The sequence below is a fragment of the Ambystoma mexicanum genome, chromosome 7q (genome assembly GCF_040938575.1).
Source record: "Ambystoma mexicanum isolate Mex_15411 chromosome 7q, UKY_AmexF1_1, whole genome shotgun sequence".
Taxonomy (NCBI): Eukaryota; Metazoa; Chordata; class Amphibia; order Caudata; family Ambystomatidae; genus Ambystoma; species Ambystoma mexicanum.
In genome coordinates this window covers 490554439-490579470 of record NC_090941.1, presented here as the reverse complement: position 1 = coordinate 490579470, position 25032 = coordinate 490554439, and the positions used below count along the sequence as shown (strand labels likewise).

The following is a 25032-nucleotide window of genomic DNA, read 5'->3' as shown; positions in this document are numbered from 1 at the left end:
CAGGCTGCATGTCCTCTGGATCTGGGCAAGCCGCGTCCCCAGATAGCAGCAAGGGCACTGGGAGAGGAGAGGACCAGTCGGAGGGAGAGAAAACTCACAGGGGGGTGCCAGAATTGGCGTTCGCAGCGGGTGGCAAACAGCGCCAAATCACAGGGGTCCCCAGGGTGGCCTGCCCGCAAACAAATGTCGGGCCTCAGGGATCCTATCCGGAGACAAAGGTGGCGTAGAAGTCCGGCTCCCACTGCATCCCTCCGCTGTTGGTCCGGTTCAGCTGCGAGAGGGACAAGGGGAATGGCGGATGGAAGGGCTGCATTCATAGACGACCCCACAAGGGCTGCAGTCGTCGTGTGGGGACCGCTGTTAAGGTTGATACCATTGACACGCTGCAGAGGTGTGGGGCATCAGCCTCAGGAGGTTGAAGGGGGGGGGTGCCCGGCTCTAAGTCACACGGCCAGGCCAGGCAGTGCAGAGTGTTGTGCGGCAGCACGGTCACAGACCACAGGGGCACATAAGCGTATATCCAAACAAATATATCCGAGTGTGCGTTACGGCTTCTCCGGTCCCATGCCTGTACTGATATTATCCGGCAGGCAGTGTGAAGCAGGATTTTGCAGGCTGTTTGGTGTCACTGAGAGCAAGCTCTCTCAGGCAGCGGCCATCTTCTCAGCCATGCAACAGCGCCCCCCTTTTTACATTATTTGAACTATATGCATTGGTTGTGTGACATGGATGTGTAGTTGGCCCTGTTAGAGGAGGGAGTGAGCCAGATTCCCCCCTCCAACCGCCCTCCAACACCCATTTGGGTGCCAGAAAGAGTGTGGGCCCCCCTCTCAGCTTTTCCTTAGCTGGAAAACCAGTGTCTCGGGACACTGCTAGAGCAGAGGATGATGTTGCTATCACTGCTTGCACCAGGACGGTGGTGGCAGGCTGGCGGGAATGGTGTAACAGCAGGATGTCGCGTGATGCTGCGACCGTGACAACGCAGGACGGGAAAGTAGAGGACATCGTGGAGGATCAGCGAATCAGCGCGGCATACGGGAGCAGAGCAGGTCTCCAACAGACAGAATCTGCTGGACCCTGTACAGAGGAGACTAACTCACTAAACCACCAGAGATTTGTTTTACTAAACAAAGGCCTCCAGAAAGACCTTAATGATCAGGACCCCACTTAACCACTGGGTATCTCTTTAACAAAACAAGGCTTCCCAGAAGGCTAAAGCCATAGGGAACACCAGCTTCCTACAAGCCTCTATGCTGCCTCGGTTAGAAACACAGTCAGACCATGTGGGAAAGGGGGCTGGGTCTACAAACCCTTTTTGAAGAATCTCCCAACCTCCCCTGTCACACCCCTCTGAATAAGGAAAGTCATTGGCAGGGAGAGCTGAGCGGGGCTATTTCAGAGGTTAAGTGGAGGACAGTTTAGTGGATGTTGCAGTTGGGTGAGGGTAGAAGGTGGAGGAGGATGTATGAGAGACCACAGCAGGGTAGTGCAAAAAAAGTGTGGCGGTTGAGAGAGGGGGTCTGTTGAGTGGTTGTGCATGGGAGTGAGTAGTGAGTGTAGCATTGGTAGAGGGAGGAGGTGGTAGTGGTTGTATAGTGGTAGAAGCGAGGCATGGGTAGTAGCGGTAGTAGAGTGTGGTAGTGCTAGAAGTGGAAAAGAGGAGTAGTAGTGAGGCTTAGTGGAGTAGGAGTAGTAATAAGAGAAGAGAGGTAGCAGTGGTAGCAGAGAGGGAGTAGTAGAAATGAGGTGAAGGAGGGAGGAGCTGTAACATCAGAGGTAGTGATAAGGTGGTAGTATTGAGTGGAAGATTAGAAAGAGGAGACAGCGAGAGGAGGAAAATAAGGTAACATCTAAGCGTGAAGGTAGGAAGACGGAGTGCAAAATCAGAGAGGTAGACACATAGAGGGCAGGAGTACATCTTGGGATCTAGTGTAGGAGAGGGTCAGGTCAGGTGAATGCGCGAGTGCCGAGCGAGTGTACCAGAGTGGAAGGAGGCACCATCCCGGACTCCCTCAGAACACTAAGCAGGCCTAGGTGAAGGAAAGTTGGAAGGCCCTTAGGGAGCAAGTGAGCCATCGACTTGGGGAGAACACTGATAGCAACAGCAAGAACAGCAGACAGCAGGGGTTACCTTGCCCTAGCACACACCAGGCTAAGGGCACCTGGGTTAGGATGTTGGAAGCCCAAGGGAGACGAGAGAGGGAGAGGCACAGCCCTAGCGACCATCTTCCCCAAACACTGGTTTGCCCTAAAACCTGAGGATAATCAATAAGCCCTCTATCTTTTGGAATATCCTGAATAAACATCTTTTGACTGACCGAAGGAGCCACAGTGTTTTTTTGTGGTGGACTCTGTCACAGTTAGTTAACTGGTTTAAACTAGAACATTTAAACCTAGTTTGATGTTGAACAGTGATTGGCAATTAAGAACATACTTACTTTTGCAATATTCACCACTTTTTAAGATGGCTTGGAATGAAATCTATGAATTCCATTAATTGTTTTATTTATAATGCTATGCAATTGCATACTATAATCTGCAGCGCATACATAAGGGATTGGATTGCAACATGTTGGATTACTGATAGGTTAAAGGTAATGGAAAACTAATATTTCAGGCAATTGCTGCTGTGTTTTAGAGGTTGCTATATATGGAAAAGTCACTTGTTTTAAAGAAATGTTCCTTCTAAAATAGCGCCATAAGGGACATCCACGCATTAACTATAAGTAGTTGTTGTGGAACAAAGCCTTCATTTTCAGAGAGTACAAATTGCAGGATTATACATTGGGACAGTTACAAATACTCAATTCCTAGATGGCACAGATTTACAGCATTAAAGAGGACTTGATCCCTGAACAAAAACAATGGAATTTGTTGTAAAACATCTTAGAATATCGTATAACAAGGAAAGAAAGATTATAGTCAGCCCTACAGATAAGGGGTGTATCAGCCACATATACGCCCTAAAAATACACATACTTCCAAAAAATATAAGTAGGGAGTTAAAAATACTCCCAACAAAAAAACAGGCAAGTAGAATCTTGTCCCCCTGCTTTCATCCACACAGCTCCATGGATATGTTTGGACCAGTAGTGCACGCAGTACCACAAGAAGAAACTACTATTATTACTGACTGATCAGAAGAAGTAAACATGTATCTTTTAATGTACATGAATAATTAGGTGCAAAGAAATAATTATTAGAAAACATTTCAGTTTTCCAGTCAAAAAATGTTTACCCACTTATAAAAAAATACTCCCATTGGAAATTGGAATTACATTGTTACTCCTTAAAAATATCATTTTACTCCCAACTTTAAAAAATAGGGAGTAAAATACTCCCACCTACAAATCTTATCTAGAGCACTGATTATAGTTATGCGTTTACAAGAACAATACCGGAAGTTTATTAAATTATAGCTTTCAGACTACAGTTCAGTGAATAACAGAACAGAGATAGCTCATGCTGAATGCTACTTTCACCAGAACAATATGAGAAAAGCAAAGGAGATAGTGAGGTATACAATTTCTAGGAGTAGGGGTGTGGAGTTCGATATCAGAACAGGAGTTTGAATGACAAGCCATATTATTACTTGTTCAGTCTGAAAGGTTTATGTTGGTCCACGCATTGATTTTTCACTGACATATTGGTTACTAGACTATGCTTTACATGCTTGTAATTAGTCCCAATGATAAGTGAATATGAATCATTCATTACATATAATGAAACTTATTTTCAGAAAACACAAGATTGCTATCCCATAAAAGAATCATACAAAATGATTTAAAACTTGAGAAAATGTGGGCTCAACCTGTGAATGCAAAAATTGACTAATATTTCTTGGGATTTATTGGAGATTGAAAGAAGACTTAAATGTATTAGTACAGTCAAGGATAAATATTTGAATTTCCTTCTATGAAGACATTTTTGAAGCAATGTAGGGCAATCATAGATCCACCCCATCGTTTTGAAACTGATCGCATTAAAAGAGTAAACAAGAAGGAATGCAGGAACATTTGCAAAGATATTGTGCTACCCTCCAACCCACTCTATGCCACCCCTTAACCATTGCGTCCGTACATCACAACATGCCCCCTTTGTCGCCCTTTGTGGAAAGCTAAGAAATCAATATTGTTACATGGTCTGATTTAGCCAAGGTTTTCCAGAGTAGTGTGTCTCTATGATTTATCTAGGAATAAGTCACTCTCGCTGCGCAGTCTGTGCACTCTTGTCCTTCCTTGGATTTCAATCATCATCCTTCCATGTCAGTGGCACAAGGTTCAGTTTGGAAATATTGCAGGGTAATGCATGTTTTATTGATTGCAGCAGCAATTCTAAAAATGCACTGATCTACCCTGAAGAGCTGTCTGCCAACTATAAACCAAACAGCACAGTGAAAATATTAAAGTTGAAAGCTACCACCCACATTCAAAAGTCCCTTGACCCAAATTCTGATCAAAATATAGGGCATGACAGTAACCAAACACAGACCACTTTTTAACAATAATGCATTGTCGTAGCATGCCTAGCACCAACCAAAAGGGGATTGTAAAAGGGTTAGAAAGACCGAGCATCTCAGATATCAACCATGGACTGCCTCATGTAACACCCTTGAGTGCTAACTATCTGAAAGCGCAACCAGCACTGGGCCTCAAACATCTTCCATTGGCCTGTCTGTACTGGAATTTAAAAAGGAGACACCACTTTTCACCATAAAACGATCCATGCAGGAAAGTATAGTTCTGTAGTTCAATAAAAAATAACTACCCCACCAAGAGTCTGCAAACTTAGAATGCTACTTACCATCTCGCGATGAGAAACTACTATCGCCTTCCTTCGTTCCTGTGAGGCCTGCATTTATTGATAGCAGTGGGAGACTAGATTCCTTGTCACAGAGCCATCTTGGATCATGTTGTTAATGCACATCAAGTCATTTGTATCACTTTGTACATTTATATCTTGGATGTGAAGTAGTGCCTAAGTTTTAAATATTTTTAAGAAATACAGGGACAGGAGGATGAACTCTGCTCTAAGGTCTTCAAAATGACCCCAGGGTACAGTCTTTGTATGGTGGGGAATGGTTGCAAGCCCCTACCTGGCCCACACTGTAGTCACCCCATGAATAAGAACTCTGTCTAAATCTAAATGGCAATTACTTGGATCCAGCAGATCACTCCCCGCTCCACCTACATTACAGGTTGTAAGGCTCAGTGACTCATCACCATGAAGCATGGCAGAGCCTTCATGTTTGCCATCTTGCGCAGACTCAAAATTAGCTTGGTAAGAAGCTAATCTATGTGGATTTGAACTGCCTACAAGCACCCCATAGTAATATCATGGGCTTCAAGCTCCACTGCCTCCGAAGAAATGTTTCTGTTGCTTGCTCAATAAGGGGTTGGAGAGGGTCATTCAGGCTTCCCTCGCAGATCTGAAGCCAAAAGAGTGAAGCCGCCTTGTGCCAAAGCTCATGGACCCATATCTTGTTTCGAGTCCAGATAGTTGTCCTTCCTGCAAATTCCTGTAAGCAGTTGAATTTTTTAAAATTAACATTTCTAGTCTGTGTATGAATGCTATGCAGCCTCCAGGGTCTCCATTAGTAGGCTGCACGGGATCTAAAAGAATTTAACGGATCACAGTATTACTTAAGTGTCCTCTCTTTCACATTTCATCCAATTCTACTTTGGAATTGTGGTGATTAATTACACAGATATTTACTGGATAGACTGTGTAGTTATGCTCCAATTACGGCATATAAATCAGAAGAGGGCCATATATTTACAGTCATCTCAGCCCATCGAAATGGCAAAAAGAAGTGAGCTTCCCCATTCCATTTTCTTATTTTGTGGAATGCCATCCCTGTACTTTTGAAAAGGAGTTGCTAACTAACTAAAATCCCAGAAGGCATGAGCGACCTCCCCCTTCCCCAGTACGGAATTTGTGGTCATTTATGATCCAAGATAAGATTTTTATGCAGAGTTACATAAAAATCTGCACCAAATCACTATAGGAATACAAACGGTTTGTGGGTTTAGTAGAACACAGTTCCCACATGCAATGTAGTGAGATTGGAGCAGTTTTCTAATAAGTCACAAAACAGTCAGGAGGATGCCGCCTAAATCACATCTGTTCCGAGCAGAAGCCAAACCCACGTTTAATTGCTGTACGGTGATGTCCACAAAGATTAAAAAATAATCCAGTTCATCAAGATACATTTTTTACTTTTAAAGAGCAGATAATATACAATTTAGTTTTAGAATCAAGGCAACACAAAAATCATGCAGATTACATATGCAAGGACTATTAATGGAGTTTTCTAGCATATAGGGAGTAAAACAAAAACATATCTGTGCACAGATAATCACACATGATATTGAGTTTCCAAGTGGACTGATTGCATCTTAAATTATTGAGTAGATTCCATACCACATCAGTCATTGGGGTGAAGTAAACAATTCAAGATTTATTGGTGAAACTGAAGATGTTTTGAGAACAACCTCTTCCAACTGGATTACAAAAGATTAAGGGGCTGATTCATGGAATTTGTGCGCCGCAAAACAGGGATTTGTGTGCCATTCTGCCCGCAAATCCCCATTAGTTAAACAGGGATTTGCGGGCAGAATGGTGCACAAATCCCTGTTTTTTGGTGCACGAATTCCATGAATAAGCCCCTAAGTCTTTCGCCCATAGTCAGGCCGAGAGGTGGGTGAGCAGGATGAACCATTTAATACTTTCTACAAGTTGATCTAGACCTTCATTTTCTGTACAGGTTAGGACTATCATTCGTACACATACTTATACCAACAGCTTACCTCTCCATCGGACGTGAGCACCATAGAATGATGGGAACCGCATGCAACATCCAGTGCTTTCTTGATGAGCAGATTGGTGCAGATCTGAACTGGAGCGATACCCTGATTTGTTGTCCCATTTCCCAGCTGGCTGTATCCATTATGTCCCCACGCATAAACCTCACCATCTGCACAGAATGGATTTACTCATCATAATTAAGCACAAAGTGTATGAAACAATGGCTGCCATAAACGACTGGTTTCCGACTCAAGCAGCCCATGTCTGGTGGGGACCTTTATATAGAAATGTTCTTAGCTACAACACGTCTTTAACTTTTCAAGTCACTTAAACAATAGCAAGTTTAATAGAAAATGGTATAGCCTCCAGGGATCAATAACGTATGACAAGTCAATTGGGATCAACTACATTTACATGTATGATCAAGTTATACAATTAAAAGTCAGAAACAAGTGCATACTTTTCTGGGAGAGGGTTACATTTGCTTAAACCCTAATGTACATTATTCTGAATGGTTGTCAAAAACAAGCATTGGCAAAACCAAAGGATTTTGGCTGTCATACTTCTAGTGCAGCCTCAGATGCTCCAAAAAGGCCTTCATATGCTTCGTAAGTCGGCATATCTATGCAATAGCCCTTTAGGTGCTGCATGATATGGCAATTGCAACCTCAAACGGTCTGGTCCTGAAAAGATTCCTTCACTTTTCCCTATGCTTCTAGGATACCAAAGTAATTCTGATTAACAATCACTTTCAATTTTGTTTTTATGTATAGAAATAGAAAGAACTGATATAATTTCTATAGACGTGGCCCACATTTTGCCCTTCTAAAATTAATTTGAACCTCCTGCAGGGGAGATAATTCAAGCCTGCACCTCCACCCCAAAATGGAGCACTTCCACATTTGTTTCTTGAAAGACCATTACATAAAGGAATTCATTTTATGGTAAATCGCACCAATGAGGTATTTAAGTACACATTTCTAAACTATTTCTTTATTTCAATTTATTAAGCGAACATGCTCTGAAAAGATTCATTCTGAAATGTGTACATTTTCAGCACGAGGAAGGGAAATAATAAAATAGATTCAGTTGTTGAAAATCAAATCACAAGCACTAGGATCCTCAGATTGAATGATTTAATAGTTACTGGACTGGAGTTCTCAACTCTTCCTTGTTATTTCAAAGTAGGAGTCAAATTAACAAATTTGTTTCAATCTATTTATTAGTTATAACATCACTTATCATACCAGTAACTTACATACCCATTAAACATAAACAGATGTCATCTATCATGGTTGTGCTACCTACATTAGCGATTAATGTGACGGGTGACCCGTCACAAATAACCACGCTGACTTTTATAAAAAGTCCAAGGGTGTTTATTTGAAAACGTAATGGTCAGAATGGCTGCTTCTGTTCTTGATTCTTTGGTGTCTAAGGGACTGGGGGCGATTGGCACTAGGGCCGTTCCATTCTTCTCTCAACTTCTCCAGGCCTGGAACCCACCTCCCAACCACAGGCATCCCTACTGGGCGGTTAGTCACTACCGATCAGTAACGCCCATCTGTCTTTCACATCTCTACATATCAGGTGTTTATCCTAAAATGTTGTCTACCTGACTCCCTATGGAACTTCTAGCTTTCCCTCGCCTGTCATTGGTTAGAACTCAGGGAATAGGGAATGGTGCCTTCTCTCTCCCAGTGTCACTCTTATTTCTCTGAAACCCTCTCGCTCCTGACCGTTTCCTGTTCTCCTCCCACCACGCTACTGTCCCTCCAATCTCGCACTCTGCCTTTCCACCTCCACGCTTGTATCTTAACTTCCTTTCCCACTCCTATTCTTTACTGCTGCTTTTACTTCCAACTATACCTCTACCTTGGTTCCTTTTCCCTCCTTCCTCTCACTATACTTCCCCACCTCTTACTATTCCCTGCGTTAACATTTCTACCTCTCTTAATGCCAATAACCCCTCCTACTCTCCCCATTAACTGTCGTTCTTCCCGCTCTACTACTGTTCCCATTCTCCAGCATGGGGTCTGGCATGGATTCACATGCTCATGAATATTCCCCGTCGTCAGGCCGGGAATCCTCGGTATAGAAAAAAATCAGTATCAGTTTTGTTTCTGATCTATCCTTCTAAGTAGTAACCAATCACTGGTCTCTGGGTCATACTGCCCCCACCCAATGACTGCCTTCTCCCTAAGCCTCGCCTCTGGCAGCCATTCTCAGATTTTTACCGCACGTTCAAGTGTTGGGAGTCCTTGTGCTGTAGCTCTCGAGCTTTTGCTGCGTTTTCGGGCTTTTTCAGGAGATTTTTCTCATTTTTCGGTTAAATAGAGCCTCAAGCTCCACCGTTTCTACACCCGATCAACGGGGATCCGTTTCAGAGTTTTCTACGCCCCTCAAGGGTGAAGATTTCGTCGAGTTACGCTTTTGGAGGATGACAGAATTTCCGAGGCCTACCCCGGACATGGCCCAGGAGAAAGGAAGCTCGACGCCCGGGAAGCTGTTCAGGACATGCCCTGGATGCCAGCTTTAGAATGTTTTCAAGGAGGACGAGCATTCATTATGCCTCTACTGTCTCCATGAGGACAAGACGCACAAGGAGAAGGACTGTGTGTTTTGTGGGAACATGTCGGAGCGGACCATGAGGGATCGCCACCTCCGTCTTGCCAACTGGCTGGAAGGGAAGAGCCCTTCAGGCGAGAAGAAGAAAAAGAAGTCCGAGCGGTCTTCTAAGTGCTGTGAGGGCGCCCCGGCGACGGGGCCCCAACAACAGGCTAAGCACAGCGAGTCCGCGGGCACCGGGAGCACCGAACGGTCGGGATCCTTGGCTGCCAGGCAGTGCGCATCCTCCCCGGCGCCATCAACCACAAGCCAACGCTCTGGCTCGGGTAAGCGGAAGTCCGAGAACCCAGCAAAGCTTCTGGAGAGGCCCCGGTCGATCTCGAAGATTCCGGCATAGGGGGAGCGAGGCTCTGACCCTCCCCCCAAGGTGAAGGCCCCAGTTGTCCAGAATGTGACGATGGCCTTAATTCACCCTGCTAAGACCTCGATTGAGGATGTTGCAGCGGCCCTGGCTCAGCCTGTGGAGGCTACACCCGTGGAGGCGCCCTCAGGACCCAGAGTCTCCCTGCCACCGCGGAGGGAGTCGTCTTTCAGGCCCATTGAGAAGACCCCCACGAAGTCCTCAATGGAAAAGGTGGGGGAGGGGCTGGTGGCCATCATGGATACGGACACGACCTCTGAAGAAGAGCTCATCGAAGTCATGGAAGAGGCCCAGCCCATCGGGAGGGATCCCGACGAGGGCGATGACGAGAGCGACGGTGTCGCCGACAAGGCTCCTCAAGAGCCCTCGCGCCTGTCGTTTCCGGCGCCGCAGGACACCTCGGTGGCCATTTTGTCAGAGATTCAGTCCTTATGTTCGGAGATAAGGACAAGGTTGCCCCTTCCCCCGACGGAGGTACCTGAGTCAGACCCGACGGGGGAACCGGAGCCAGGACCTTCGGAGAGTCCACCGCATAAGAGGAGGACGACGCATCCTACGCCACCTCTCCCACCTCTGCGGCCCGCTCTGCCTTCCCCCCCGGTCTACGACCCACGGGGAGGATACAGGCACGGACACGGCTACGACAGGTACAGATGACGACGGGGGCGACGACGGGACGTGTCCCCTGTCGCCCCCTGCTTGGGCGTCCTCGCCCGACGAGATTGGATCCTTTCATGCCATGATTTCCAGGGCATCCGACCTGTTTCAGCTCTGCCCAGAAGAAAAGAAGAAAGAAGGGTTCCTTTACCAACGGCGCGAGGCTAAGAGGAAGACGGTCCTCGCCGTACCGCTTCTTGATGACATCTGGGATGAGGGGCTCGCCCTCCTCAAGAACCCTGCCACGGCGCCGGCAAAGAGGGACCGGTACGAGAAGAAGTGCCGGGTCTCCGACGCTGCCCCCTTGTGCCTTCGGGCACAACCTACCCCGGATTCGGTCGTCTCGGTGGCGGCAAAGAAGAAAGCTGGGGGGGCATCGGCCGCAACATTAACTTCCCCGCCGGACGGCGAGGGCAGGAAGTTGGACACGATGGGACGACGGATCATCTTATCCGCAGGAACGACTATTAAGGCGGCCAACGCCCTGGCTATCGTAGCCCGCTACGACAGGGAGTTGTGGTTCAAAATCGCCCCTCTGTTAGACTTCCTTCCGGACGCCAAAAGGGCTGAGGCCCTTGAAATCCTACAGGAGGGGGAGATTGCTTCGGACCACGCCATCACGGTGGCAACGGGCATCGCCGACACCGGTTTCCGTCAGTTGGGCAACGGCGTTTGCTTGAGACGACGAGGATGGCTCAAGGCCACGCATTTCCGCCAGGACGTACAAACCAAGGTTTTGGACATGCCCTTCGACGGGAACAACCTGTTTGGGAAGGCGGTTGAGGAGTCCCTTCAGGCCATCAAGACAGACACAGAGACTGCCCGGGCACTGGGAGTGCTCCAACAACGACGGCCGTCCTTTCGGAGCTGTGGAGGCAGACAAGGTGCCTCCAAGGGATCCGGCAGTGGCTCCTCCACTTACCGCCAAGCGGCAAGATCTTCGTCCCAGGAAGCCTACAGGGGACGCGGCAAGTCAGGTGATGCCCGTTGTCATCGGCAAGGAGGCAAGGCGGCCTCCAAACAAGATTGAACCGACCGTGGGGTCGGGCCCCCGCCGAAGCACCCCGGTGGGAGGCCGGCTGGCGAGATTTGTCAGCGTGTGGGAGTCCATCTCCACCGACCGTTGGGTGCTGGACGCCCTGGCCCAAGGGCACGCCCTCGAGTTTCAGAAGAAGTGCCCTCGCGTTCCACCCGTGGCCAGGAAGGAAAATCACATCCCTCAACTACTGTTGGAAGTAAGGGCGATGCTCAAGAAGGGTGCCATCGAGCTCGTCCCAAAGAGGCTTCGGAGTTTACTCAAGGTACTTCCTCGTAAAAAAGAAGACAGGAGGATGGCGCCCTATCCTGCACCTACGACGACTGAACAAGTACATCAAGGCACAGAAGTTCCGCATGGTCACCCTCCAGCATGTGCTGGGACAGCTGGAGGAGGGCGATTTCCTGTCGTCGTTGGACTTGGAGGATGCCTACTTCCACATCCCCATTCTAAAAAGACACCGAAAGTTCCTCAGGTTCGTGGTCCAAGGGCGGCACTACCAGTTCAAGGCCCTCCCGTTCGGATTGAGGTCGGCACCCAGGGTGTTCACCAAGTGCCTCGCACCGGTGGCGGCGCGGCTGCGCCTACAGGGGATCCACGTCTACCCCTACCTGGACGACTGGCTCATCCGGGCAAGGACAAGGGAGCTCGCCGTGGAGCACACTGCGAAGACCGTCCAGCTGCTCACGGACCTGGGATTCTCCATCAACTTTCCAAAATCCCACCTGTTTCCGTCGCAAGTCGCCCTGTTTCTGGGAGCCAAGCTCGACACAGTGGCGCGGCTGGCCTCGCCGTCGGAGGAAAGGACCAGGACCATTCTGGGCAAGGTGAAGCATCTGCTGGCCACGGACATGGCCAGGGTAAGATCCATCAAGTCCCTCCTCGGGATGATGTCCTCCTGCATTTATCTGGTGCGCCTTTGCAGGCTTCGGATGAGACCCGTACAGGAGTTCCTCGACGCCCGCTGGATCCAGTCGACGGGCAGCTTCGAGGACAGGATCCCTCTCAACGAGACGTTCCGTCAGGCGATCCGGTGGTGGGGTGCCTCCTCCCATCTGTCGGTGGGCACGGACTTTCAGACCCCAGCTCACCAGGTGACGGTGACGACGGACGCCTCCCTGGAAGGTTGGGGAGCACCCTCTGGAGATCTTCACGCGAGAGGCCTTTGGCTCCCGGAGGAGAAGTCTCTCCACATCAACATCTTGGAGCGCTGCGCGGTGTTCTGGGCCCTCCGGTCTTTTCTTCCATCTCTCAAGGGCAAGGTGGTGAGGATCTTCACCGCCAACACCACCACGATGTTCTACATCTGGAAGCAGGGCGGAACCAGGTCCCCGGCCCTATCCAAGGAAGACCAAGATCTGTGGCATTGGGCCGTCGCCCAAGGGATGTTTCTGGTGCTTCTTCATCTGGCAGAAATAAAAAACACGATCGCCGACTCACTCAGCAGGGAGCTGCGCTCGTGCCATGAGTGGGAACTACGCCAGGATCAAGTGGATCGACTCTTCCGACGATGGGGCGAACCCCAAATCGATCTCTTCGCGACGGCGACAAATTCCAGGTTCGCCAGCAGGTTCCCCCAGCCGAGGAGCATGGGCGATGCTTTCTCGTTCCTCTGGGACGGCCTATTTCTTATGGGTGGCAAAGGCTCAACATTAAGCATTACATAAACTCAACATTAAGCACTCTTACCTCCTCACCAAGCCCACCTTCAGGCGAACAGGTTGCGCAGCACTGCTTGGCCGACTCTGGACTCCTCCCTGGAATCCCGGTCGACGCAGTAGAATCTCGTGAAGGTGTGCGTCAACCTCCACGTAGCAGCCCTGCAGATGTCCAGCAGGGGCACACCAAACAAGAACGCTGTGGTAGCAGCGATCGCTCTGGTCGAATGGGCTCTCGGACGGCTGGGCAACGGTCGGTTTGCCAACCGGTGACAGTGCATGATGCAGCCAGAGAGCCATCTGGAAATGTAAGCCTTCGAGAGAGCCTTCCCTTGGTTCACAGGTCCAAAGTTCACAAATAGCTGTGACGTCTTCCGAAAACTCTTCCGAAAACTCTTCGTGCGGTCAACGTAGAACTTCAGCGCTCTAGCCACATCCAGCGAGTGCAAAGACCTCTCGGCCGGCGACGAAGCCGACGGGAAGAAAACTGGTAACACCAAGGGCTCGTTGAGGTGGAAGTCAGACGACACCTTGGGCATAAACGAGGGGTGCGTCCTCAGCAACACCCTCGTGTCGTGAAAAGTAAAGTATGGAGGCTTGCAGGATAGGGCCTGGATCTCTACCACTCGTCGTGCGGAGGTGATGGCCACAAGAAATGCTGTCTTCCATGACAGGAACTTCAAAGGCACCGCATGCAGAGGTTCGAATGGCTCCCCCATGAGCCTGGACAGCACCACGTTGAGTTCCCACGCCGGGGCAGGAGCATTCACCGGCGGGAACGATCGGAACAGTCCCTTCATAAATTCCTTCACCAGGCGATGAGACCACAAGGACGCCCGTCCCGTAGTTCTGGTGTATCAGGAGATCGCAGCCAGATGTATCTTGATGGAAGCGTGAGCTAGTCCAGCCTTGGCCAGCGACAGTAGGTACGGCAGTACTTGAGGGGCCGTAATCCACAGAGGGTTAATATTCTGTGCACAGCACCAGACAGAGAACCTCTTCCACTCATGTCCATAGCACTTGAGAGTTGAGGACGCCCTGGCCTTTGCAAGAACCTCTCTGCAGTCAGCCGGGATATCGTACCCTCCGAACTCTAGTGCTGCAGGAGCCAGGCCTGCAAGTTCAGCGACTCCGGGTCGTGATGAAGGATGGCGCCTCCTTCTCTGGAAAGAAGATCTGCGTCCGTCGGCAGCTTGACCGGTAGGGACGCCGACAAGTCCAGAAGGTCCGGGAACCAGATTTGCCTCGGCCACACCGGTGTGTTGAGGATCATCCTGCACCGGGACCTCTTGAGCTGGTTGATGAGTCAGAGCGGCAGCGGCAACGGAGGGAACGCATATAGGAACAGGCTGTCCCAGGGGAACGAGAAAGCATCGCCCATGCTCCTCGGTTGGGGAAACCTGCTGGCGAACCTCTGGCACTTGGAGTTTGCCGCTGTCGCGAACAGGTCGATCTGGGATTTTCCCCATCGCTGCAAGAGTCGGTCCACTTGATCCTAGTTCCCACTCGTGGCACGAGCGCAGCTCTCTGCTGATTTTGTCGGCAATGGTGTTTTTATCCCTGCCAGATGAAACGGCACCAGAAACATCCCTTGAGCAACAGCCCAATGCCACAGATCCTGGGCTTCCTTGGATAGGGCCGGGGATCTGGTTCCGCCCTGCTTCCGGATGTAGAACATCATGGTGGTGGTGTTGGTGAAGATCATCACCACCTTGCCCTTGAGGGACGGGAGAAAGGACCTGAGGGCCCAGAACACTGCCCAGAGCTCCAGGATGTTGATGTGGAGCGGCTTCTCCTCCGGGAGCCAAAGGCCTCTCGCGTGAAGATTTCCGGGTGTGTGCTCCCCACCCCTCCACGGAGGCATCCGTCGTCACCATCGCCTGGTGGGCCGGGGTCTGAAAGTCTGTCCCCGCCGCTAGATGAGCGCGGGTGCCCCACCACCGGATCGTTCGTCGGAAGGTCTCGTTGAGAGGGATCCTGTCCTCGAAGCTGCCCGTCGCTTGAATCGAGCGGGCGTCGAGGACCTCCTGTAGAGGGCGCATCCGAAGCCTGCATAGGCGCACAAGATAAATACAAGAGGACATCATCCCGAGGAGGGACTTGATGGACCTCACCCTGGCCACGTCCATGGCCAGCAGACGCTGCACCTTGCCTAGGATGGCCTTTGTCCTTTCCTCCGACGGCAAGGCCAGACGCGCCACTGTGTCGAGCTTGGCTCCCAGAAACAGTGCAACTTGAGAGGGGACCAGGTGGGACTTGGGGAAGTTGATGGAGAACCCCAGGTCCGTGAGCAGCTGGACGGTCTTCGCTGTGTGTTCTACGGCAAGCTCCTTTATCCTTGCGCGAATGAGCCAATCGTCCAGGTAGGGTAGACGTGGATCCCCTGCAGGTGCAGCCGCGCCACCACTGGACCGAGGCACTTGGTGAAAACCCTGTGTGCCGACTTCAATCCGAATGGGAGGGCCTTGAACCGGTAGTGCCACGCTTGGACCACGAACCTGAGGAACTTCCGGTGTCCTTTTAGGATGGCAATGTGAAAGTATGCATCCTCCAAATCCAACGACGACAGGAAACCGCTCTGCTCCAGCTGTCCCAGCACGTGCTGGAGGGTGACCATCCGGAACTTCTGTGCCTTGATGTACTTGTTCTGTCGTCGCTGGTCTAGGATGGGTCGCCACCCTCCTGTCTTCTTTTTCACGAGGAAGTACCTTGAGTATACTCTGGTGCCCCGGAGCCGCTTTGGGATGAGCTCAATGGCACCTTTCTTGAGCATCGCCCTTACCTCCAACAGTAGTTGAGGGACGTGGTTTTCTTTCCTGGCCACGGGAGGAATGCGGGGGCACTTTTTTAGAAATTCGAGGGCGTGCCCCTGGGCCAGGGCGTCCAGCACCCAACGGTCGGTGGAGATGGACTCCCACACGCTGACGAACTTCGCCAGCCGGCCTGCCACCTGGGTGCTTCGGTGGGGACCCGACGCCACGGTCGGTTCAATCTTGCTTGGAGGACGCCTTGCTGCCTTGGCCTCCCTGGTGACGACGGCGGGATCCACCCGGCTTGCCTCGTCTTCTATAGGCTTCCTGCGACGAGGAGCGGGCCGCTTGGCGGTACGTAGAGGAGCCACCGCCAAATCCCTTGGAGGCACCCTGCTTGCCTCCGGAGCTCCGAAAGGATGGCCTTCGTTGCTGGAGAACTCCTAGAGCCTTAGCTGTCTCCGTGTCCGCCTTGATGGCTTGGAGGAACTCATCCACTGTTTTCCCAAACAGGTTGTTCCCGCCGAACGGCATGTCCAAAACCGTGGCTTGTACGTCCTGGCGGAAATCCGTCGCCTTGAGCCATCCTCGTCGTCTGAGGCAAACGCTGTTGCCTAGCTGGCGGAAACCGGTGTTGGCAATGTCCGTTGCCACCGTTATGGCGTTGTCCGATGCCACCTCACCTTCCTGCAAGATCTCCAGGGCCTCAGCCCTCTTGTCGTCCGGTAGGAAGTCCAACAAGGGGGCTATCTTGTACCATAACTCCCTGTCGTAGCGGGCCACTATCGCGAAGGCGTTGGCCGCCTTAATCGTTGTTGCTGCCAACGAGATAATTCGTCGTCCCATTGCATCCAGCTTCTTTCCTTCTCCGCCCGGCAGGGAAGTTGACAGTGAGGCCGATGCTCTCCCCACCCCCCTCTTTCTTCTTGGCCGCCGCTGAGACGACCGAGTCAGGGGTCGGTTGCGCCCTAAGGCACAAAGGGGCCGCGTCGGGGACCCGGTACTTCTTCTCGTACCAATCCCTCTTGGCAGGCGTCGTAGACGGGTTCTTGAGAAGGGTGAGACCCTCGTCTCAGATGTCATCCAACAGAGGCACGGTGAGGACTGTCTTCCTCTTGGCCTTGCGCCGTTGGTAAAGGAAACCTTCCTTCTTCTCTTCGGCGCAGAGCTGAAAAAGCTCAGATGCCCTGGCGATCATAGCGTGGAAAGACCCAATCTCGTCGGGCGGGGAGGCCCGGGCTGGAGGCAATGGGAGCTCCGTCCTGTTGTCGCCGCCGTCATCCGTACCCGTCGTGGCCGTGTCCGTTCCTGTGTCATCCCCAGGTACGGATGACGTGGGCAAAGGCTGAGCAGGCCGCAAGGGCTGAAAAGGTGGGGCTGGATGGGTCTGTCTTCTCTTGTTTGGGGGACTTCCCGACGGACTTGGTTCCGGCACCTCCGTTGGTGGTAGGGGCAATCTCGTCCTTATCTCCGGACATAAGGATTGTATGGCCACCGAGTTTTCCTGCGGCTCCGGAAGCGACGGGCTTGACGGTTGACTAGGAACCTCGCCGGCGCCGCCGGCGCTCTCGTCGTCCTCTTCGTCGAGATCCCTCCCGTGGGACTGGGCTTCTTCGACACTCTCGTCGAGGCCCTCCAAGACTTCAACCAGTTCCTCCTCAGAGGCTGTGTCCGTGTCCACAATGGCCTTCGCCTCCCCCCCTCTTTTTCCGCCGGGGTCTTCACGGGGGTCTTCTCGAGGGCCTGAAAGAGGCTTCCCTCTGCGGTGGCAGGGAAACTCTGGGCCCCGAGGTCGCCTCCACTGGTGTAGCCTCCTCAGGCGAATCAAGGCCTTCACCACCTTCTGCGGGCCTGTGGCCTTCACCTTGGGGGGAGGGTCACCGCCTTGGTCCCCCTTGGCTGGATCCTTCGAGACCGACCGGGGCCTCTCCAGAAGCTTCGCCAGGATCTCGGCTTTCCTCTTCCCTGAGCCAGAGCATTGGCTTGTGGCTGATGGTGCTGGAGAGGATGCGCCCTGCCTGGCAGCCGAGGAGCCCGACTGTTTGGCGCCCGCGGACTCGTGGTGCTTTGCCTTCTGTTGGGCCCCCATCGCCGGGGCGCCCTCACAGGACTTAGAAGGCCGCTCAGACTTCTTCTTCTTCTTCTTCTTCTTCTTATTCTCACCTGACGGGCTCTTTCCTTCCAGCCAGTTGGAGAGATGAAGATGTCGATCCTTGATGGTCCGTTCCGACATGTTCCCGCAAAACGCACTGTCCTTCTCCATGTGCGTTTTGTCCTCATGAAGGCAGTAGAGGCACTTCGAATGTTCATCCTCTTTGAACACATTCTGCAGCTGGCATCCAGGACAAACCCTGAACAGCTTTCTGGGCGTCGAGCTTCCTTTCTCCTGGGCCATGACCGGGGTAGGCTACAGAAACTTCTGGACTCCTCCAGGAAGCGATGTAGACACAGTGGAGCTTGAGGCTCTATTTGACCGAAAAATTAGAATATCTCTTTGAAAAAGCACGAGAACGCAGCAAAAAACTCAAGAGCTAAACACGAGGACTCCCAACACTTGAGCGTGCGGTAAAAATCTGAAGATGGCTGCCAGGACTCTGCGATGGTGAAGTTAGTGAATGAAGGGGGTGCTGTTTGTGATATCTCAGGCCCAGTACTGACTCAAGTTGAAAGTCGTGCAAACTTATCTTTAATGGATGTATGTATAAGTCTTGAAGATGAGATCTCGCCGGCACAATATTTTTCCATCTACACTAAGCATGTCTCCTGCACTATTAAATTCTTCCGAGAGTCACAATTCAGAGATAGTTGCAATTCCTGACAAGACTACGTATTCCATGATCAGAGAGGTCTTACAAGAAACAGATATACAAACATCTCACACACAGTTTGATAGTGGCAAAACAAATCTTCCCAACAGAGACCAAGATGTGAGCAACAATAACAACAATGAAGGTGGGAGTAGTCCGCTGATTGCTTTAAACCTTGTCTTACAGTCTTTTATAAGACTGTATGACACTGTTGTTTTTGAAGTTAGAGATAACACTTGAACACTGAATAAAAATAAAACACGTATAACTAAGGGTGTGACATGGGAAAATAGAACGCTGACAGAAGATGGCATAATATGTGCGGCGAAAGTTGCACTGCCGTCAGATGTGATCCACAAATCCAACTCATCACAAGTAAAGGGAAGTAACAAGGATCAAAGGGAGTAGAAAACTATTAGAATAAAGCAAGAAAACTAAGAATATGAAAGGCCTGAAAAAAATAGAGTAATAGAGGATCAAAGAAACGTATGAGAAACATTTTAAAGACCTCTAAATTCAACGATACTAATGGTATTTTCCAAACTACACACTTAATGACAGAGGTAATTGTGACAAATGGAACTGCGACTCAGACTAATAATACAAGTAGTAATGAGGAAAGCTCACATTGCACAGATAAAATTGACATTTTTGACACTGACATTATTATGAGGAGAAACAGAAGGGAAAAACCATCAAGAATAACTAACAAGGAAAAACATGGGATAAAAAGATGGTTTTGTGCAACAAAAAGAACTGAAGCCGAGGACAGGGTGATTGAAGTATTCGTGGACATATTATCAGACAATGGTGATGGAGACATGAATGGTGACAAGGCGGATGAAAATGATAAAGGAGAACCTGCCGAAACAATTTGTCTGAGTGCATGTTTGTTGCGGTCAATAAAGGGAAGACGAGAACATCAGTCAGCACTTCGTTGGGACCTAATGCACACAGAAGGGATTTAACATTAAATTAGTTTGCTAACATTCCTCTCGCACAGTGAGGGCAGGAGCCCTTTCACCCTTCGTACTGCAGAGGCAGCAATCATCAGCATTGACCACGGTACCAGCATGATAAGAGGCTGAGACTTTCTGCATCAATCCACCATCTGATGCAAATTTGAAACGGATGCTCCCAATGAAGTAGAATAAGAGCCGGAGCCCATTTTGGAAGCATACTGCTTGCTTTTGCCAAACACGTGGAGTAGCTGACTGTGCTCCGCGCAACGACCTGAGAGAACCCAAAGTCCTCCAACATTCCAAAATGCCTGGAGCATGAGCGGCTCGCCGCCATGTAGCAATATTGTTGATTCAAGTTGCCTAGCAACAGGCTCTATATGAGCCAATAGCAGTCTGCCCGCAGGCTGAAGCCGGCCCCCGTGAGTAAGGCCCTGAGAAGAAGCCCCCGTCTGTGCCCGTCCGTGCTGGCCTGCAGCCTGACTTTAAGAAGAATCCCAACACTTTCCAACATTGCGGTACCTTTACAGGACCTTGCTAACAGTTGCCTGGAACACTGTTACCACGACTAATACACGGAAATCACCAGTCGAAACTGTGAGTGTAACATGGTACTCTCTTTGATTTCTATGGTAATCTCCTAGAGCGCTACCTAGCGTGATCGCTAAACACGACCTCTCATTGTGCTCTCTCTCTACCCATGCTGGTTACTTGTGCGCTCTTGTGTGACTCACTAGCCACCTATCCAGTATCTACCCCCATCTAAATACTGTGCCCTAGGCTGTTAACAACATTTTTTAAAGTTGATATTCAATGTTTACGTACATGTGTCATATGCTCTGTGTCTACTACTTTCGCTACCTAAGATTTGAATGCTCCACCAGTGCTCCTGACAGCATTAGCGGTTAATTAACCTTAAAACTATTTGACATACTAGTCGACCCACTTAGTTAGGATCTTCTGCTGTTCGAGAGGCAATCCTACACCTTTGCTATCCCATTATGAGGTCATCTCAGTACTTTTGCTATGACCATACAATGTTTTCTCTGTTATCTTGCATCCCTACCTTGTACAACGTCTGAGATTTCAGTCTAGGACCTGTATGTACACACCTTTGTCAGCATTTGCCCTGATAGCGTATGTACCTTTTAATAGTCTCTAACCCGACAGGACTTTTAAACCATGCGCTTATTAGGAGAATAAATACTTGCTACTGCCTATCATATAACGCTTACCATGTCCTCTCTGCTACCACAATAATGTTCCATAGCGCCTGCTACATTCCTCCTTACACTTCAGTGTTACGCTCAGCTGGCTCCTACAGAGGCGTCGATCTGAACTGGACAGCTGTGGTCTCCACCAATGTGACGCGTAAGGCCGAGATGACAGACTGGACTGGCCCACCCAACTTCGTTTGCTTGGCCTGTAGGAATATTATTCTGCAAATGGAGAAAGGGAATTAACCACCCGTGGAGTTGAGCCTAAATCCCCCCCACCCCCGCTGTTCTCCCCACTGATCACCTTTGATGTCCCCTCTTATAGTCTCACCTGATGGTTTGAAAAGATGAGCTCTCCATCCTGCATTGAGCACAGGGGCGCGTAGATAACCAGTTGCTTCACTGGCTCGAAGGAATTGGTGAGTTCCGGAACAATATTGACTTCGAGATTCCCGGCAAGACGCCGTAAGAATGTAGTTCGTAAGAGTTCAAATGCCTGACTTTCACTCTTGTCCGATTGCTTGCAGGTTGCAGCTTGACCCTAGTGAAGAGTTCCTTGTGGCAACCGGTAATATTCTGGTAAGGATTTGTAATATCCAGCACAGTTCGATAAAATGATGTCAATATGTAACCTGTTGCTTTCTCCCTTATTCAGGCGCTGAGAGAAAGTATGAAGTCTCGGGGAATAATGCCTCTGGCGGTAAAATCAGGTAAGTCTATTGTGGTGAGGAGGGTTCCCCTTGTTAGTCCCTTTGTTTCACCTTGCTGTCCTTTTGTTTCCCCTTAGGGGTCGGGGTTCGGCGAAGATGCAGTGGAAGCTGCGCCGACCCATGAAGAGGAATAGTACCCCCGATGGTAAAATCAGGTAAGTCTATGGGGGGGTAACTAATATTCCTCTGTGTATTCCCTTGGCTCACCTTGCTGTTCTTATCTTCTCCTTAGGTGCCAGATTGCGGCAGGAGGATGCGGTGGAATGTGAAGATGCTGCGAAGGCCGGTGAGTTCAGCGCGGCGCTGCAGCAGGCGAGGCGACGCGCATAAAATAACACTTCTTCCAGCTCGAAGGCGCGATGGATCGGGAATTCAGGTAAGGATCAAAGGTATTGCTCTTGTTCTAACCTTTTCTCCTTCTTTCTCCCTTTTTCTAGGAACTCCAAACTCGAGACGGGCATGGCAGAAGACTGGATGCCGACTTGCAGGCACGGTGAGCATTACGCTGCTGGATGCAGAATTACGCGAAGCGTGTGCTGCTCTTCGGGCGTGGTTTAAATAGCTTCCAAAGTAGTCCCAGGTAAGAATTCCTCCCCAGCCCCACCCGAGTAAAAAAATAGTCCCTAAGTAAAGTAGTCCCTTCCAAGCCTCTTTTGGCTTGGAGCTCTTACAGCATGGTCTGGGTGGACCAATGGATCCTGTTATATTCTGCTAAGCTCATGCCTAATAAGCATTGCCCCGTTCTTCTAAGGAATGGTAGGCTAAGGTCAGGACTCATAAGTGCTCCGTGGCTATGGACTCACTGCCCTATAAGTCCAAAGCCTCAGAACAAACCTACCTGTGCTATAAGGGATACCTACAACTTTTCCAGAGTTTCCAACAATAACTCCTTTAATCAAAAGCCCAAATATGATCTCCCAATCTCAAAGGATCACTGTAGATCTACCAAACTGAAGGTCGGTTCCCTAATCAACCCTCCTAAAGACAATATGCACTATCGCTATTACTCAACCTCTGATATCTGCACAAAACATGACCCAGAATAAGACGTATCTGACTCAAACACACACACACAAGGCTACAAGTATCAAACGGTCAACAAATGTACGCAATCCGGCCGCCCCCCCTAATTAATGGTGCTCTTATTAATGCCAGACCTCTCCTGGACCACAAACCCGATATTGCAGACCTTATTTTGTCTTATAATTTGGACTTCCTAGCAATCTCGGAAAGCTGGCTCCATGCAGCAGCAGGTCAACTTCTCTCTCTGGCTATTCCTGAAAATGATACAATTTTCAGAAGGGATAGAGAAACCTCTAGAGGTGAAGGAATTGCCTTTATTGCAAAAAATCAACTTGGCTTAAGAGAATTCATTAACCAACAATTCTCATCTGGAGAACTTCTCGCTATCAAACTACCTGTCACAGCCGCCCGTACATTAATCATACACCTTATCTAGAGACCACCAGGCCCAACTTATTCCTTTGAGGAAGACATCACACAGCTCCTCACGTGGAACTCTAAACCAGGCTCCCAAATCATGATGTTAGATGACCTAAACTTAGGCTTTAATGACGCCAAAGACGACAATGCATTAGCACTAGCTAATAAACTAAAAGATTAAGGTTTCGCACACAGAAGAACTACCCCCACACATAGTAAAGGTAGAACACTGTATTGGTTAGTAGATATAAATTGTGATACCAAGATTCTGTCCAACTTGCCTTGCGCTTGGTCGGACCACCATGTTATCTCCTTTAACATCCAGGACTTACCTTGCCCAGATACCTGTTTGAACCTAGCCCCACCAGCACTTACGAGAACATCACCATTGATAGGGTATAGTACAAATCATTCTAACTACACTCAGAACGACCCATCATCACTGGTAGAGCTTACACCGAGACCATACTTCAGGCCATTGATAAAATAGCTGCGCTGGAAATGCGCAAAGCCAAACCACAAGCACACCTAAACACCTGGCACACTACCAACCTTAAAACCTTGGGCAGCACAAAAAGAATGGCGGAAGGGAATTGAAAAAGAAAACAAATGCCACAAAGATATCTACACCACCGCCTCGAACAACTACAAAATTGCCATCATCCAAACCAAAAGTACTACCTACAATGAAAGAATTACAATTGACAATTCTTTATCGAAAGAATCGTTTACCATCCTCCGAGAATTAGAATCCCCAGTGCCACCACAAGAATCTTGCACTAAAGACTCTACCTGGTGCACTAACATTGAGAAAGCCCTACTGGATAAAATTGCACTACTTCAATCCAAAATAGAGGCTAAAAAAAATCTAGCTTGACACACAATACCCATTTCATAAAGTCTAGCGAGAAAGACTTTATGCCATTTGATTTCACCCCGGTCTCAATAATTGAAGTAAAGAAAATAATCTCCAGCCTTAAACCTTTGAGATGTCAAGGTGACATTTGCCCAGCCGCAGTCATCAAAGACGCAGTGGAGGAGCTTTCTCCCTTCATTACATCCATAATTCGGAACAAGTACCGTCCCAACCAACTTGAAAGACGCATGGGTCCTCTCTCTACTGAAAAAAACGGCCGTAGACCCTAAAATCCGACACAGTACCCTTTCTATTCAAGATATTGGACAGACCAGCGTACCTGCAAATTCAAAACCACTTTGAATTGAACAACCTCCTGGGCCTTCGCCAGTCAGGCTTCAGACCAGGTCATGGTACTGAATCTGCGCTAATAGACCTAGAAATTCAAATGGATGAGCTAAAAGGTAAAGGTAAACTATGGCTCCTCCTTCTACCCGACCTATCTGCACCCTTTGATTTGGTCAACCATAAAGTCCTCTGTAAACTGCAGCCCACTTCTTCTCCAAGGCAGTGCTATGGATAGAGTCCTTCCTACCCAATAGGACAATTAGGGTATTCGCCGCCACTGCATCCGCTGAACCAGCCCAAGTGTCCTGTGGAGTGCTGCAGGGTTCCTGTGTCTCCACTACATTGTATAACATATTGACTAAGCTGCTCTTTGACCACTTTGATGGTATGGGCGTCACCTACACTAATTACGTGGACGACATCCAAATCCTCATCCCCATCACAGGCTCCTACGACTCTGACTCGGAACTAAACAAAATATACCATACTATACAAGCGTGGATGGCTATACATGGTCCATGTCTTGACGACAACAAAACAGAGCTATTCCTTATCGGTTCGCAAAATAAACTAAACAAACTAGACAATCAATTCAAATTATTCAACATTGACAGCAGCACTATTAAAGTGGCTAAAGAAGTGAAAACGTTAGGGATATATTTGGACTCAGCCCTTACCCTCGCAAGACAACTAAATGCTACTGTATCAGAAGCAGCCTACACATCAGGCCTTTCCTCTCTGCAGACAGCTGCATTACACTGGCTAGAGCCCTGATACTATCGAGGCTCGACTATT

The 25032-nt window shown here is 49.4% G+C and overlaps 1 protein-coding gene across 5 annotated transcripts in view; it reads right to left on the bottom strand.

Moving 5' to 3' along the window:
• Nucleotides 1-25032, bottom strand: part of RCBTB1 (RCC1 and BTB domain containing protein 1) — a 765714-nt gene that overhangs the window by 541307 nt on the left and 199375 nt on the right. For 4 of the 5 annotated variants that reach the window (XM_069640792.1, XM_069640789.1, XM_069640793.1 and 1 more), the window contains exon 4: nucleotides 6810-6976. The exons of the other annotated variant lie outside the window; for it this stretch is intronic. In XM_069640792.1, coding sequence (XP_069496893.1) covers nucleotides 6810-6976 — 167 coding nt within the window. The remainder of the gene's footprint in view (nucleotides 1-6809; nucleotides 6977-25032) is intronic. 5 annotated transcript variants of the gene reach the window in all.